This window comes from Mustela erminea, chromosome 3 (genome assembly GCF_009829155.1).
Source record: "Mustela erminea isolate mMusErm1 chromosome 3, mMusErm1.Pri, whole genome shotgun sequence".
NCBI classification, from domain to species: domain Eukaryota; kingdom Metazoa; phylum Chordata; class Mammalia; order Carnivora; family Mustelidae; genus Mustela; species Mustela erminea.
Genome location: NC_045616.1, coordinates 79,156,070 through 79,173,413, shown reverse-complemented (window position 1 = coordinate 79,173,413; position 17,344 = coordinate 79,156,070). Strand labels below are relative to the sequence as shown.

Below are 17,344 nucleotides of genomic sequence, written 5' to 3'. Positions count from 1 at the left end.
TCTTTTCCACGCCCTCACTTTAAATCTGGAGGTGTCTTTGGGTCAAAAGTGAGTTTCTTATAGACAGTTTATTGATGGGTTTTGTTTTTTAATCCATCCTGATACCCTGTGTCTTTTGATTGGGGCATTTAGCCCATTAACATTCAGGGTATCTATTGAGAGATAGGAATTTAGTGTCATTGTATTGCCTGTAAGGTGACTATTACTGTATATTGCCTATATTCCTTTCTGGTCTACTACTTTTAGGCTCTCTCTTTGCTTAGAGGACTGCTTTCAATATTTCCTGTAGAGCTGGTTTGATGTTTACAAATTCTTTCTATTTTTGTTTGTCCTGGAAGCTTTTAATCTCTCCTTCTATTTTCAGTGATAGCCTAGCTGGATATAGTATTCTTGGCTGCATGTTTTTCTCATTTAGTGCTCTGAATATATTATGCCCGTTCTTTCTGGCCTGCCAGGTCTCTGTGGATAAGTCTGTTGCCAATCTAGTATTTTTACCATTGTACATTACAGACTTCTTGTCCCAGGCTGCTTTGAGGATATTTCTCTTTGTCACTAAGACTTGTATATTTTACTATTAGATGATGGGATGTGGACCTATTCCTGTTGATTTTGAGGGGGGTTCTCTGCACTTCCTGGATTTTGAAGCTTGTTTCCTTTGCCATATTCGGGAAATTCTCTCCAATAATTCTCTCCAGTATACCTTCTGCTCCCTTCTCTCTTTCTTCTTCTTCTGGAATCCCAATTATTCTAACGTTGTTTTGTCTTATGGTATCACTTATCTCTTGAATTCTCTCCTCGTGGCCCAGTATTTGTTTGTTTCTCTTTTGCTCAGCTTCCTTGTTCTCTGTCATTTGATCTTCTATATCACTAATTCTCTCTTCTGCCTTATTTATCCTAGCAGTAAGAGCCTCCATTTTTGATTGCACCTCATTAATAGCTTTTTTTTATTTCAACTTGGTTAGATTTTAGTTCTTTTATTTCTCCAGAAAGGGCTTTTATTTCTCCAGACAGTGTTTCTCTAATATCTTCCTTTTTCAAGCCCAGCTAGCACCTTCAGAATCGTCATTCTGAACTCTAGATCTGACATATTACTGAAGTCCGTATTGATTAGGTCTGTAGCCTTTGGTACTGCCTCTTGTTCTTTTTTTTTGTGGTGAGTTTTTCTGCCTTGTCGTTTTATCCAGATAAGAATATATGAAGGAGAGAATAAGGTACTAAAAGGATAGCAAAGGAAAATGTGCTTTAACCAAGTCAGAAGAGACCCCAAATTGTGGGGGGAAGAGAGGGAGTAAAAAGAAGTTCAGGAAAAAAAAATAATAAATATATATTAGACTGGTGAATAGAACAGAGTCACCCACTTAATTTTGAGAGTATTTTGGTCTCTTAGAAGAAACTACCTCCCCAAATTTTAAAGAATGAGGAAAAAAGAAACACACACACACACACACACACAAACACACACACACACAAAATAGGGGTAAACACGATGAAGGGATGGAATATGACTTTAAATAGAGGTAAACACGATGAAGGGATGGAATATGACTATAAAGATGAAAATATTTTTAAGAAACTTCTAAAAAAGGAGTTAATAAGATAAGTTGGGTGGTAGAATAAAGAAAAAGAAAGTGGAAAGAATTTGTTCAGGCTGGAGACTAGAACAAAGCCCTGTGCTAGATTTAGGGTATATTTTGATCTATTAGAAGAAGTTGTATCCCAAATTTTTTTTAGAAGAAAAAACCCTATGTGTATACAAAAGATAAAGTTAGATACAATGAAGGATAAAATATGACTATAATAATGAAGGTTTAAAAAGATTTTTTTAATGAAAGATATTGTTAAGATAAACTAGTTTAAAAATGCTAAAAGAGGAAAGAGTAAAAGTTAAAAAAAATTTAGCTTAAGAAAAAAATAAAATTAAAAAAAATTAATTAACTCTGTAAGACTACAGAATCATGGGGAGAAAGCCATGAATTCCATGCTTTGCTTTCTCCTCCTCTGGAATTCCGCTATTCTGCCTGGTAAGTGAACTTGGTCTTGGCTGGATTTCTTGCTGATCTTCTGGGGAAGGGGCTTGTTGTAGTGACTCTCAAGTGTTTTTGCCCAAGGCGGAATTGCACCACCCTTACTAGGGGCCTGGCTAAGTAATCCGCTAGGGTTCAATTTCCAGAGCTTTTGTTCCCTCAACACTTTCCATAGAGTTCTGGGAGACAGGAATGACAATGGTGGCCTCCCAATCTCTGGCCTAGAGGTGCTGAGAGCTTGGGACCCACTCCTCAGTGTGCCCTCAGAGAAAAGCGCTCAATCACTCCTGTCTCCCTGGCTTCTGGCCATGCTCCAAGCTCACCTAGCCTGTGACCAAGCATCTCTGTCTCTGGCATACAGCTCCGCCTAGAGTCTCCAAATCCAGAGATCCCTGCGCTCTTCCAGGGGGTGTCCCTGGATCTTGTGGTGTCTCTGCTCACAGAGCAGTGGTCTGACTGTGCCACAGTTTACGGTAACCCCAAGCTGAGAGCTCACTCCTTGGCTCCATCTCTGTAGGCAGCTTCCCTGCTCTAATACCTGCAAGCTCTGCAACACTCAGTCACCCCTGATCCTTCTGTGACCCCGTGGAACCTGGGACAATGCTGTCCCTGCATGGGTTTCACCCTGGCTTAGACTCTGGAGCAATGTCCCTCAGTGGAGCAGACTTAAAATTTCTGATTTTGTGCTCTGTTGTTCCGCTGCTTGCTGGGAGCCGGCCCCTCCCCCCATGTTCCATCTTCCTGTCTCTTTGGATTCACTTCTCCGCAGGTCTTACTTTTCAGAAAGTGGTCAATTTTCTGCTTCTAGAATTGCTGCTCTTCTTCTCTTTGATCTCCTGTTGGATTTGTAGGTGTTTGGAATGGTTTGATAATCTAGCTGATCTCTTGCTACCTGATATCATCTCCGCCTGCTACTTCTCCACCATCTTCACATGCTAACATTTTTAAGAGAAACTGGAAGATGAAGCATCTCCTCCTTTTTTTTTTTTTCCTGCTTCTTGTCTTGTCCACAGGCACTGTGCATAATCAGCAGTAATTGCTTGGATTTGTTTTCAATCCTTCTTCTCATAACAGTAACTACTATTGAGTTTACACTTTAAAGATAAGATACCACGGGTTACTTAAGTGACATCACTATGTATTCTAAGAGTCCTTTAGTCCAATGTGAAATTTTCATAGTGATGTTTGAGAATTCCTGGCATCTCCATTAAATGCTGTATTCAAATGAGGTCCCACTAATGAGAAATTATGTTTCTAGGAAGTGACTTTTTACTGAAGACAGTTGTTCAAAACTGCTACATTTAGAAGTTAGGGCTGATGACCTGGGGAATGCAGGAAATGATCTGATTTCCTCCAGAGCATGGCATAATCTTTGTGTATTTTCTAGAGCCCAGAGTCTTTCTACACCCCAGAATTGCTCAGAGTTAGGGAGGCTAAATTACTCATTTGGACTTAAAGACACTGATGGGTTTTTGTTTTTGTTTTTTTTTCTGAACATGAATTTTCAAAAGATTATTCTTGTGCCTAAATTCAGATAATTGTTGAGAAAAGGTAGCCCCCCCCAAAAAAAGTAATACATGAATATGTCTTCACTTAAATACATGCTCTTTAAAAAAAAAAAAAAGTGGAATTAGGGTCTCCAGAGCTTTAGGAGTCCATTCTAACTATAGGTAGCAGTAGGTTTGGATGAGGGTGATGTGGGATACCAATCACAACTTTTTCATGAAAGAAAATTCTCTACAGTTTTCCAGTGACTGTGCTAACACGGTAAAGCACAAAGTCCTCCCCTACACAGTATACCGTTCACCATGGAGAGGGAGGGCGCAGCAAGCAAATTCACCACCACCTCTCTCCAAGAGCTGAAGCTCCTGACGATCTGACCCTGCAAGGTCATGGTGACCACTGTTATTTCATCTAGTGCATGCCACAAAGTACTCCAGGTTTTAGGAAGCAGCATCACACTATTGACCATGGTACCTGTCCCTATAGCGCTGCCCAGGGCTTTAAAGTTATTTGAACATTCTGTAGTCTTCATATTCCACATCTTTATAGGGCAATCAGAAGATGCACAAAGTCCATCTTATGTCAAAGTAGCTTCACTAATGAAGGGGGGATGAATGCAAAATTCCTTTGGAGTTTTCCCACATTTTAAACTATGAATTCTAATTTTCTCATCAGAAGAGGCACTAAGGATATGACTACTTTCTTGAGAACAGGTGACACCTTTACTGTGCTCAAAGGGAGTGGGGAAGATTCTTTTCTTTAAATATTTATTTTAAAAAGAGAGAGCTAGAGTGAGTATGGGAGTGAACCTGAGTAGGGTGAGCGACAGAGGGAGAGAATCCTCAAGGAGATTCCCTGCTGAGCATAGAGCCTGGCTCAGGGCTCCCTTTCACAACCCTGAGATCATTACCAGAGCCAAAACCAAGAGTCAGTTGCTAACAGACTAAGCCACCCAGGCATCCTGAAGGTAGTCTTTCTAATGACTCAAGTCTCTTGTTCACGGTATCCTCCCTTAATTATCAAAGAAGGTTTCAAAGCATCACAGCCATGAAGATTTTGGTTTTGAATCTCTTTCATCAAGACTGTGGTTAGGTCTGATGAGTTTCCCTGTTTTGGAGTATATCACTCCAGTCCCAGGAAATTTCATCATTTCCTCCAGGAGATAGTACTGGATAAATTCTGCCAACTTCTCCTTTTTTTTAACCATCAACATTTGAAAGTCTGAGGGGACCTGTCCTTTGGGTTCTCAAAGTCTCCTTCCATTTAAGATACAATCAGCCAAGTAGTTTCCTGCAACTAAGTGACGATAATTATTTTCCAGATCCACCTGTCTGAGATTATGACCAGATTTCCTTGGCCAGAGTTTAGAGTGAACTCAAACTCTACAACTGCATATTTACCCCCCCCCCCATTTACTCCCACAGATAACTAGGATGGCCTTTGTGCACTGATTTTGCTAGTTGAACTCCCATTTGAACTTATTTCTAAGTTCCTTAGAGGCACCTCAGATTAGTTCCTGTTTACTACCCACAAACAGTCACATTGTAATGGTCCTCTGGTGTATGAAGGCAAGTGGAAGAAGCACTGGAGGGCCAGGGAAGTGGTAGAATGAAGGGCATCATTATTCATCACCGCTTGTTAGCTTTCCATAGTCATTGGCTCATTTCTCAGATGTTCCGCACACTTGTTGCACTTAATGTGATATTTGCTATTAGTATCCATGCTTCTGTCTCTGCAAGTAGATCGTGGTTCTCAAATCTTTTTCCTTCTCAAACCCATTTGGAGGGATAATTTATATGGAGCCATTAGTTACAGTAGCTCACTTTGGTATCCTCTCCATCTTCTGACTCCCTTCTCCTTGTTAAAAACCACTGAACTAGAGTGAGGTTGGGGACAGGATCATCTTTTATTCTAAACACCTAATGTGTGGCTGGGACACTGATGAGTGAATAAGAGAATACTTGAGATCACCAGATGAGTCAAGGGGGTGTCAGGATTAGAGCACTTGGGCAGTGTCAATTTCTAGAATGACCCTCTCTGCAACTACTGCAATTTTTTCTAGTGTTGTCTCTGAGTGTGACTTAGTACTGATGATTTTTTGAGAAGGATTTTTAAAATTCACAAATAATAGATGAGTACTCTCATTTTAAAGGAGGCAAGCAGTAATCATTAACTGTAAAATGTTTTATTCAATGGTTAATACTGATAATTTCTTTAAATTAAAACCTCTTGTCAGAATAATAATTTTAGTTTTCACATCCATAATTACTCATTTATTGAGAATTTGAGCATCATAGTTTTTATACAGTTTTCATGGTAGAACCTCCCTCCCTTTCCAGAATGATTTTAGGACTAGTATAAAGGCATGTCTTCTAGGTAAGAAATGGAGAAAATTAAGACAATGTTCTGAATAGTTAGGCACTGACAAACGCCATTAGTGTTACAACTAATTTTGAAGAACACCTTTACTCTTCATTAAAAAATTTTAAAATTTCTCTTTGTTTTGTGCTCATTTAAATAAAAATGGTAATTTCCTGAGAGTGTAACTACTGCTACTGAGTAACAGGTGGTTAGTTTTGTTGTTATGTTACCAGTCTATTATTGTTTCCTGATAGTATTTTTACCATTACAGACCCAAGTTCTCATTCTGCTTTATTGCCCTGGGCATTTTCAGTTAGTAAGATATTTCAATTGGTTTGTATATGAGAAAATTTTAACCTGGAGTTTTTCTCCAGAAATGATGCACGTGAATTTTTCTCAAATGATTTATTTTGTTGAGAAATCTTTTTCTTTTTTTCCTATAATGATCTGTCAGATGAGATGTGGAGTCCTTTATTTCTTCCAGAAATGAGTGATTACTTTTACATTTGCCTTATCCTTAGATTATCCCACCATCTCTTTGTGGGATGAGAGATAGAGTCAGCAGCCTTTTTGTTCTAATTGATTCTGTTAACAATATTGTATGCCTATCATGTACCAGTAGGTACTCAAATACTTAGACTTTAGAAAGGACTAAGAAGAGTTTCCCTAGGCAGAAGCTCTGTGTACAGAAGCCAACAAGTAAAGTGCTAAACATCATTCTGTGTGACATGTGCTACAGTGGAAGTGGCATTTGCCAAGAATGAGGGGGAAAGGACATTGTAGGCAGAAGGAACCACATGAGCAAAGCATGGGGATGTGAAATACCATGGCACTTTCGAGAAATTAGGAGTCGTTCCATCTGGCTGCAGTGCCTAAGACCTGAGGCAGACATGATGGTCTCTGATCTATACAACTCACAGTACTTTTTTTCTTGGTGGCTAGTGTACTTTTCGTGTTACATAGTGGAATGAATTTTGGGTAAATTAAATGTTGACTGGGGCTGATGAAGAAATTGTGAAGGGATCCATGTGATGAAAGACAAAAAATATAAATTAAAAAGAAAGTCAGAAAAAAAAAAACCCAAAAAACCAAAGACTCTCCCTTAAAACCCCCAGAATCTGTTTGTCACTAAGAATGGAGTTATTTAAAAGAGATAGGAAATCCTGACTGATGACGTTTTCAGTTCTCTCCTCAGCCTGCCTGCATTAACTTGGGGATGATGGGGGTGTGGGCACTGTGGCTGCTCCTTCTACTCTGCAAATCCAGCCTGGCAGGTAAGTTGACAGGTGCCCTTTTATGCATTATATGATTCTTACTAAATTCTTTGGACAAGAACTGTGAGTTGGAGTGCAAAGGGACTCCTGGACCTTGGGCATATGTGGATGAACAACAGGGGATTTGTGAACTCCCTGAATTTCTGTGGATGGGTGCATGCATGTTGATGTATACATATGTGTGTGCAAATTTGGCAAGATGGCCTGTCATAGTTTCAGAGGGAGATATGACCCCCCAAAAGGCCAAGATCCACTGTGTTAGAGTGGTAGTAAGTTCTTATCTCAATAGTTTTTATGATAGGAACAGTCGTTTCATGAAAAACACACACATAAAAACAAAAATATATAACCACAGTATTTTCAATAATTTCCAAGGATATAAAGGGAAATGATGACATAACACATTTTACAATGTTCCAACTTAAGACTATGGGACAACTTAAGACTATGGGCCTTGCAGATTTATTATCCATTACTTTGATTGCATCTTATATTTAAAAGAATTAGGACCAGAGAGGGAAATTGGGGAGTGGGTACTGGGAATGTAGAGAAGGCATCATGTCATGTACCAGTTTTCTAGGGCTCTCATTCTTACATATTGAGTGGCTTAAACAGCAGAAATATATTTTTTCATAGTCCTGGAGGCTGGAAGTCCAAGATCAAGGTGCCCATGGAGTTGATTTCCTGACACCTCTCTCCTTGGGGCATAAATAGCATTCTTCTTGTTTCCTCTTTGTATGGTCATCCCTCTGTGTGTCTTAATCTCCTTCTCTTATAAGAACACCGGTTGGATTGGATTAGGGCCTACTTTAATGGTAGGTGGTAACTAATGGTCTCAATGGTAACTAAAACCTTATGGTCTCAATGGTAACTAAAACCTTAAAAACCTTATCTCCAAATAGAGTCACTTTCTGAGGCAGTGGGGGTTGGGGCTTCAACATATGAATTTGAGCATATATAATTGAAACTGTAACATGTAGTAATTGGGGGTGACAAGAGGTAGTCGTAACTCACAGATAACATCTTCCAGACCTCTCCTCTGGCATGGACTGCCTTGCAGCCCCCTGGGATATACCGTGGTCCTTAGGAGTTTTATAAAGACCCAAGAGTACTGGCATGTACTCTAGAGTGTTAAGGTCATGAGAACACATGAAGAGAGAAAACTACTGATAAAATGAATTCTTCTCCCAAGTCTTAGAATCCTGGATATTCGGAGCAGACAATTTTTTACATTAGTCAGGGAAAGTTGTTCATGCTGCAAGAATAAGCAAGCCCCATATCTCAGTGTTTAAAACAGCAAACTCTGTATGTCCATTAGAGGTAAGCAGGAGCCCAGGGTAATGAAGGCTCTGCCACCCTAAGATGCTATCAGCTCAGCATGGATTTGCAGGGTGTGCAGGAACAGAGGAAGGAGAGAAAGGAGAAAAATGCACCACAACTTAAATGATCCTCTCACATGGCCATGCCTGATTTCAAGGAGGCAAGAAAGTAAGACCTTGCTGCATGTCCAAGAGGGGGAGATATTGATGAGCACTAGAAATACTACTGAATGTACATTTTATTTATCACAAATGTGTTCTAGAGTAAGGGATTAAAATATTTCATTCCAAAATATGCTACTTTGACATGGGGATTATTTTGTTGTAGAGGCAGAGGAGAATCAACAGATGCAAAAATGAAGCCTGCTGTCTTAGTTTCCTACACATATTTACCTTCTTGTAGTTTCCTACCCTCGGAAAGTTAAATTCCTTTTCCTTTGTCTTGTTTGGTCTGCACAAATTTATTGTATTTTTGTTAAGATGCTATGTGAGCCCAAGATCTAACCACCTCTTCTAATTACTTTTCATTGAGGTTTCTCCTGAATGATATGCACTGCATGCATTAATAAACTAGTTTTTGTTTTGTTTTGTTTTTTGTTTGTTTGTTTGATGCGGGATTTGATGTGGGGCTCTATCCCAGGACCCTGGGGTCATGACCTGAGTCAAGGCAGATTCTTAATGACTGAGCCCCCAGGCGCCCCTGGAAAATCATTTTTAAAACCATTTTCTCTTTTCCTGATACCTGGGGAACCAGATGGTTCTGATTCTGGGAGCCAGATGTTTGTGAGAAGTGACTTATGGCTCTTCTATATGTTAATTACAGCTTCTGAAGGAGTGAAGGGAGGTATTCAGGGAAGACTGGGAAAGTAAAGTCACTGAGTTTTTACCAGGGTGTGTTTGGATCCATAAGGATCTGTTTCTACATTGGTTTTTGTGGCTGGTTCTGAATCCAGCCAATGCAAGGCAAAGTAAGAATGAAAAAGAAATAAAATATGACTGTAGGAGGCCAGAATGAGAATAACACAAGACAAAAGAATATTCTGGGGATACAAGAAAAAACTTCTTGTTTCCTCGTTCTCCAACAAAGGCTTAACTTTGAAATCCTGCTAAGAGTTGGTGTGATGGGTCTAAGTGAAATGCGTGAAGTGAAGTAAGGGGCAAGGTAATATTCAATGAATATTAAAAATAAACAAACAGACTTGTCCAAAGGACTAAAGAGCAACCAATGTGTAAATAAACACACACACATGAGCCCACTGGCATCATTTCTGAGTCATGGAGGCAGAGAGTTGCTAAGTGTGAAGGTTGTTCCTCTGGGGATATTATGGGCTGACCTTTGGTTCACCACCTTGTCGGGTTTTGCATATTCCTGCTGGCAGTGTGAAGTGTGGAATTTGTTAATCTGGAATTTTTAAAAAATTATTTTAATCTAATTCCTATGTAGTTAACATACAGTGTTATATTAGTTTCAGGGGAACAGTATAGTGATTCAACACATCAATACATCACCCAGTGTTCATCATAAGTTTCTCCTTAAACCCCATCACCTATTTCACCCATCCCCTGTCTACCTCCTCTCTAGAATCATTAGTTTATTTTCTAAGAGTTTGTTTCTTGGTTTGCCTCTCTCTTTTTTCCCTTTGCTCATTTGTTTTGTTTCTTAAATTCCACATATGAGTGAAAGCATATGGTAGTTGCCTTTCTCTGACTTACTTTGCTTAACATTATACTCTCTAGCTCCATCCATGTTGTTGCAAATGACAAGATTTCATTCTTTCTTATGGTTGAATAATATTCCTGTGTGTGTGTGTGTGTGTGTGTGTGTGTGTGTGTGTGTGTGTGTATAACATATTCCTTATCCATTCATCTATCATTGAACATTTGAGCTGCTCTCATATCTTGACTATTATAAATAATGCTGCAATAAACATAGGGGTGCATGTATACTTTTGAATTAGTGTTTTGTATTTTGGGGGGTAAATGCCTCATAGTATGATTACTGGATTGTAGGGTAGTTCTATTTTTAACTTTTTGAGGAAACTCCATACTGTTTTCCATAGTGGCATTCCCAGTTTACATTTCCACCAATAGTGCAAAAGGGTTCCTTTTTCTCCAAATTCCTTACCAAAACTTAACACTTTCTTGTGGTTTTGATTTCAACCCTTCTGACAGGTGTGATGATAAGTGAAGTTGAGCATCTCTTCATGTGTTGGTTGGCCATCTGGATGTCTTCTTTGGAGACATATCTGTATGTCTTCTGTTCATTTTTAAATTGGATTATTTGGGTTTTTTGTATGAGTTATGTCAGCTCTTTTTATATTTTGGGTAATAACCCTTTATCAGAGATGTCATTTGCAAATATCTTCTCCCATCCCCTTGGTTGTCTTTTGGTTTTGTTGCTTGTTTCCTTTGCTATGCAGAAGCATTTTATTTTGGTGAAGTCCCAATAGTTTGTTTTTGCTTTTATTTCCCTTGCTTCAGGACCTTTATTTAGAAAAATGTTGCTACGGCTGATGTTGGAGAAATTACTACCTGGCTCTCTTCTAGGATTTTTATGGTTTCAGGTCTCATATGTAGGCCTTTCATCCATTTTGAATTTATTTTTGTGTATGGTGTAAGAAAGTGGTCCAGTTTATCTTTTTGCTTATTTCTGTCTAGTTTTCCCAACACCATTTGTTGAAGAGAATATCTTTGTTTCATTGAGTATTGTTCCTGCTTTGTTGAAGAATAATTGACCACATAATTGTGGATTTATCTCTAGGTTTTCTATTCTATTCTGATTTTTGTGCTAGTACTATACTGTTTGATTACTGCAACTTTGTAGTATAACTAGAAGTATGAAATTGTGATGCTTCCAGTTTTGTTTTTCTTTTTCAAACAAAACTGCTTTGACCCTTTGGGGTCTTTGTGGTTCCATACAAATTTTAGGATTGTTTGTTCTAGTTCTGTGAAAAATACTGCTGGTATTTTGATAGGGATTGCATTAATTTTATATATTGCTTTGGGTAGTATTTTTTTCTTCCAGTCTATAAGCATAGAACGTCTTTCCATTTCTTTGTGTCATCTTCAATTTCTTCCATCAATGTCTTAGAGTTTTTAGAGTATAGGTCTTTCATCTCTTTGGTTAAATTTATTCCTAGGTACTTTATTATTTTTGGTGCAATTGTAAATGGAATTGCTTGCTTTCTTGTTCTTTCTCCAGCTCCTTTAGGTGTAGGGTTAAGTTGTGTACCTGAGACCTTTCTTGTTTCTTAAGAAAGGCTTGTACCGCTATATATTTTCCTCTCAGGACTGCCTTTGTTGTGTCCCACAGATTTTGAACCGTTGTGTTTTCATTATCATTTGTTTCCATGATTTTTTTCAATTCTTCTTTAATTTCCCGGTTGACCCATTCATTCTTTAGAAGGATGCTGTTTAGTCTCCATGTATTTGGGTTCTTTCCAAACTTCCTTTTGTGGTTGAGTTCTAGCTTTAGAGCATTGTGGTCTGAAAATATGCAGGGAATGATCCCAATCTTTTGATACCGGTTGAGATCTGATTTGTGACCCAGGATGTGATCTATTCTAAAGAATGTTCCATGTGCACTAGAGAAGAATGTGTATTCTGTTGCTTTGGGATGAAATGTTCTGAATATATCTGTGATGTCCACCTGGTCCAGTGTGTCATTTAAGGCCTTTATTTCCTTGTTGATCTTTTGCTTGGATGATCTGTCCATTTCAGTGAGGGGGGTGTTAAAGTCCCCTACTATTATTGTATTATTGTTGATGTGGTTCTTTGATTTTGTTATTAATTGGTTTATATAGTTGGCTGCGCCCACGTTGGGGGCATAGATATCTAAAATTGTTAGATCTTCTTGTTGGACAGACCCTTTGAGTATGATATAGTGTCCTTCCTCATCTCTTATTATAGTCTTTGGCTTAAAATATAATTGATCTGATATAAGGATTGCCACTCCTGCTTTCTTCTGATGTCCATTAGCATGGTAAATTCTTTCCCATCCCCTCACTTTAAATCTGAAGGTGTCTTCGGGCTTAAAATGAGTTTCTTGGAGGCAACATATAGATGGGTTTTGTTTTTTTTATCCATTCTGATACCCTGTGTCTTTTGACAGGGGCATTTAGCCCATTAACATTGAGGGTAACTATTGAGAGATATGAATTTAGTGCCATTGTATTGCCTGTAAGGTGACTGTTACTGTATATGGTCTCTGTTCCTTTCTGATCTACCACTTGTAGGCTCTCTCTTTGCTTAGAGGACCCCTTTCAATATTTCCTGTAGAGCTGGTTTGGTGTTTGCAAATTCTTTCAGTTTTTCTTTGTCCTGGAAGCTTTTAATCTCTCCTCTATTTTCAATGATAGCCTAGCTGGATATAGTATTCTTGGCTGCATGTTTTTCTTGTTTAGTGCTCTGAAAATATCATGCCAGCTCTTTCTGGCCTGCCAGGTCTCTGTGGATAAGTCAGCTGCCAATCTAATATTTTTACCATTGTATGTTACAGACTTCTTTTCCCGGGCTGCTTTCAGGATTTTCTCTTTGTCACTGAGACTTGTAAATTTTACTAATAGGTGACGGGGTGTGGGCCTATTCTTATTGATTTTGAGGGGCATTCTCTGAACCTCCTGAATTTTGATGCTTGTTCCCTTTGCCATATTGGGGAAATTCTCCTCAATAATTCTCTCCAGTATACCTTCTGCTCCCCTCTCTCTTTCTTCTTCTTCTGGAATCCCAATTATTCTAATGTTGTTTCGTCTTATGGTGTCACTTATCTCTCGAATTCTCCCCTCGTGGTCCAGTAGCTGTTTGTCCCTCTTTTGCTCAGCTTCTTTATTCTCTGTCATTTGGTCTTCTATATCGCTAATTCTTTCTTCTGCCTCATTTATCCTAGCAGTGAGAGCCTCCATTTTTGATTGCACCTCATTAATAGCTTTTTTTATTTCAACTTGGTTAGATTTTAGTTCTTTTATTTCTCCAGAAAGGGCTTTTATATCTCCTGAGAGGGTTTCTCTAATATCTTCCATGCCTTTTTCAAGCCCGGCTGGAACCTTGAGAATTGTCATTCTGCACTCTAGATCTGACATATTACCAATGTCTGTATTGATTAGGTCCCTAGCCTTTGGTACTGCCTCTTGTTCTTTTTTTTTGTGGTGAATTTTTCCGCCTTGTCATTTTGTCCAGATAAGAGTATATGAAGGAGCAAGTAAAATACTAAAAGGGTGGCAACAACCCCAGGAAAATATGCTTTAACCAAATCAAAAGAGATCCCAAATCGTGAGGGGGAGAAAGGGGATAAAAAGAGGTTCAAAAAGAAAGAAAGGAAAAAGAAAAGAAAAGAAAAGAATTTAAAAAAAAAAGAAAATGAATAAAGAAAAATATAAAAAAGAAAAAATATATATATTAGATAAACTAGTTAAAAAACCGTTAAAAAAACGGGTAAAAGTTAAAAAAAAATTTTACCAGAAGGCTAGAAAAAAAAAAACAAAAAATGAAAAAGAAAAAAATTAAATTAACCGCAAGACTAAAAAAAATCACAGGGAGAAAGCCATGAGTTTCGTGCTTTGCTTTCTCATCCTCTGGAATTCTGCTGCTCTCCTTGGTATTGAAACCGCACTCCTTGGTAGGTAAACTTGGTCTCGGCTGGATTTCTTGTTGATCTTCTGGGGGAGGGGCCTGGTGTAGTGATTCTCAAGTGTCTTTGCCCCAGGCGGAATTGCACCGCCCTTACCAGGGGCCGGGCTGAGTAATCTGCTCGGGTTTGCTTTCGGGAGCTTTTGTTCCCTGAGCGCTTTCTGTAGAGTTCCAGAAGACGGGAATACAAATGGCGGCCTCCCGGTCTCCGGCCCGGAGGAGCTGAGAGCCCGGGGCCCCACTCCTCAGTGCGCCCTCAGAGAACAGTGCCCAGTTACTCCCGTCTGCCTGACCTCCGGCCGCGCTCCGAGCTCACCGAGCCTGCGACCGGTTCAAGGTCACCCCGAGCTGTGAGCTTACTGTCGGCTCTGTCTCTGTAGCCGGCTTTCACGTTCCAATACCCGCAAGCTCTGCTACACTCAGACACCCCCGATCCTTCTGTGACCCTGCTGAACCTGAGGCCACGCTGACCCCGCGTGGTCTTCGCTCCGGTTTAGCCTCTGGAGCGATGTCCCTCAGTGCAACAGACTTTTAAAAGTCCTGATTTTGTGCTCCGTTGCTCCGCTGCTTGCCGGGAGCCGGCCCCTCCCCCCCGGGGTCTATCTTCCCGTCGCTTTGGATTCACGTCTCCACCAGTCCTACCTTTCAGAAAGTGGTTGTTTTTCTGTTTCCAGAATTGCTGTTCTTCTCTTCGATCTGCCGATGGATTTGCAGGTGTTTGCAATCTTTAGATAAGCTATCTAGCTGATCTCCTGCTAGCTGAAGTAGTCTCAGCCTGCTACTTCTCCGCCATCTTGACTCCTCCCAACCTGGAATTGCTTTCTTAATTTCTCTTTCTGCTACTTCACTATTAGTAGCATTATTAAATATATTAAATGCAACAGATTTCTGTATGTTGATTTTGTATCCTGAGGCTTTAATGAATTCATTTATCAGTTCCAGTAGTTTTCTGGTGTAGTCTTAAGCATTTTCTATATATAATACCACGTCATCTGCAAATAGTGAAAGTTCTGCTTCTTCCTTACCAATTTGGATGCCTTTTATTTCTTTTTGTTGTCTGCTTGCTGTGGCTAGGACTTCCAGTACTATGTTGAATAAAAGTGGTGAGAGTGGACATCCTTGTCTTGTTCCTGATCTTGGGGGAAATAGTTTCAGTTTTTTCCCATTACTCTGATGTTGGCTGTGGGTTTGTCTTTCTTTTTTTTTTTTTTTTTTTTTTAAGATTTTTAAAATTTATTTGAGAGAGACGGAAAGCAAGCACAAGCAGGCGGAGGGGCAGAGAGAGTGGGAAAAGGAGGCTCCCTGCTGAACAGATAGCCTGACCTGGGGCTGGATCCTAGGACCCTGGGATCATGACCTGAGCAGAAGGCAGACATTTAACCAACTGAGCCACCCAGGCACCCCAGCTGTGGGTTTTTCATATAAAGCCTTTGTTATATTGAGGTATGTTCCCTCTATCCCTATTTTGTTGAGGGTTATTTTTTTTTTTTAATGAATGGGTTATACTTTGTTAAATGGTTTTTCTGCATCTATTGAAATGATCATATGGTTTTTATCATTTGTTTTATAGGTGTGATATATCACACTGATTTATTTGAGAATATTAAACTACCCTTGCAACCCTGGAATAAATCCCACTTGACCACAGTGAACAATTTCTTTTAATGTATCATTAAAACACCAGTTTCCTAGTGTTTTGCTAAGGATTTTTGGATCTATATTCCTCAGAGATATTGGCTTGTAGTTTTCTTTTTTTGGTGGAGTCTTCATCTGGTTTTGGTATCAGGATAACGCTGGCTTCATGGAATGAATTTAGAAATTTTCCTTCCTCTTTTATTTTTTGGAATAGTTTGCAAAGAATATATATTAAATCTTCTTTATATGTTTGGTAGAATTTGCCTGTGAAGCTGTCTGGTCCTGGACTTTTGTTTGTTGGGAATTTATTGAGTACTAACTCGATTTCCTTTCTAGTAATGGATCTGTTCAGATTTTCTATTTCTTCCTTTTTCAGTTTTGGTAGCTTTATATTTCTAGGAATTTATCCATTTCTTCTAGGTTGTCCATTTTGGGTCATGTAATTTTTCACAGCATTCTCTCACATTTGTTTGTCTTTCTGGTTGTTAGTTCCCCTTTTATATTTGTGATTTTATTTAGTTGGGCCCTATCTCTCTCTTTTTAATGAGTCTGGCTAGAGGTTTATCAGTTTTTTTGATCTTTTCAAAGAACCAGCTCCTGGTCATTGATCTGTTCTATTGTTTTTTAGTTTCTACATCATTTATTTCTGTTCTAATCTTTATTATTTCTTTCCTCCTGCTGGTTTGTGGTTTTGTTTGTTCTTTTCTAGCTCTTTTGGGTATAAGGTTAGGTTGTTTATTTGAGTCTTTTTTTTTTTTTTTTTTTTTTTTGTTCTTGAAGTAAGCCTGTATTACTATAAACTTCCTCTTGAACCACTTTTGCCAAGTCTCAAAGATTCGAACCATTCTCTTTTCATTTTCGTTTGTTTCCAGGGAATCTTTTTTTTTTTTTTTTTTAAGATTTCATTTATTTATTTGACAGAGAAATCACAAGTAGGCAGAGAGGTAAGCAGAGAGAGGGAAAGTAGTCTCCCTGCTGAGCAGAGAGCCCGATGCAGGGCTCAATCCCAGGACCCTGAGATCATGACCCAAGTTGAAAGCAGTGGCTTAACCCACTGAGCCACCCAGGCGCCCCACCAGGGAATCTTTTATTTCTACTTTTGATTTCTTTTTTGACTCATTCATTGTTTAGTAGCATGTTGTTTAACCTCTGTGAATTTGTGGTCTTTCCAGATTTTTTCCTGTGGTTGACTTCTGGTTTCATAGTGTTGTGGTCAGAAAAAAATGAATGCTATCTATGATTTCAATCTTTTTGAATTTCTTGAGACTTGTCTTGTGGCCTAATATGTGAATGTTCCATGTGGGTCTCTGTGCCTCTTGGATCTGCAAAGGGCACTCTGTGTCTCTTGGAAGTTTTCAGCTCTTATTTCTTCAGATAAATGTTTTACCCCCTCTCTTTTCTTCCTCTGGACTTCCTATAATGTGAGTGTTTTCATACTTGATTGAGTCACTGAGTTCCCTCAGACTGTTCTCAATTTTCATATTTTTCCCCCTCATTTGCTCAGTTTGGTTACTGTCTATTACCCTGTCTTCTAGGTCATTATTTCTCTGTTTCATCTAGCCTGCTACTTATTCTATTAAGTGTATTTTTAATTTCATCTGTT

The 17,344-nt window shown here is 39.0% G+C and overlaps 1 protein-coding gene across 1 annotated transcript in view; it reads left to right on the top strand.

Annotated features, from left to right (window-relative positions):
- IL31RA (interleukin 31 receptor A) overlaps window positions 1–17,344 on the top strand; it is a 91,603-nt gene that overhangs the window by 30,042 nt on the left and 44,217 nt on the right. Inside the window, exon 2 of the mRNA XM_032334951.1 lies at window positions 7,072–7,162. Coding sequence (XP_032190842.1) covers window positions 7,072–7,162 — 91 coding nt within the window. The remainder of the gene's footprint in view (window positions 1–7,071; window positions 7,163–17,344) is intronic.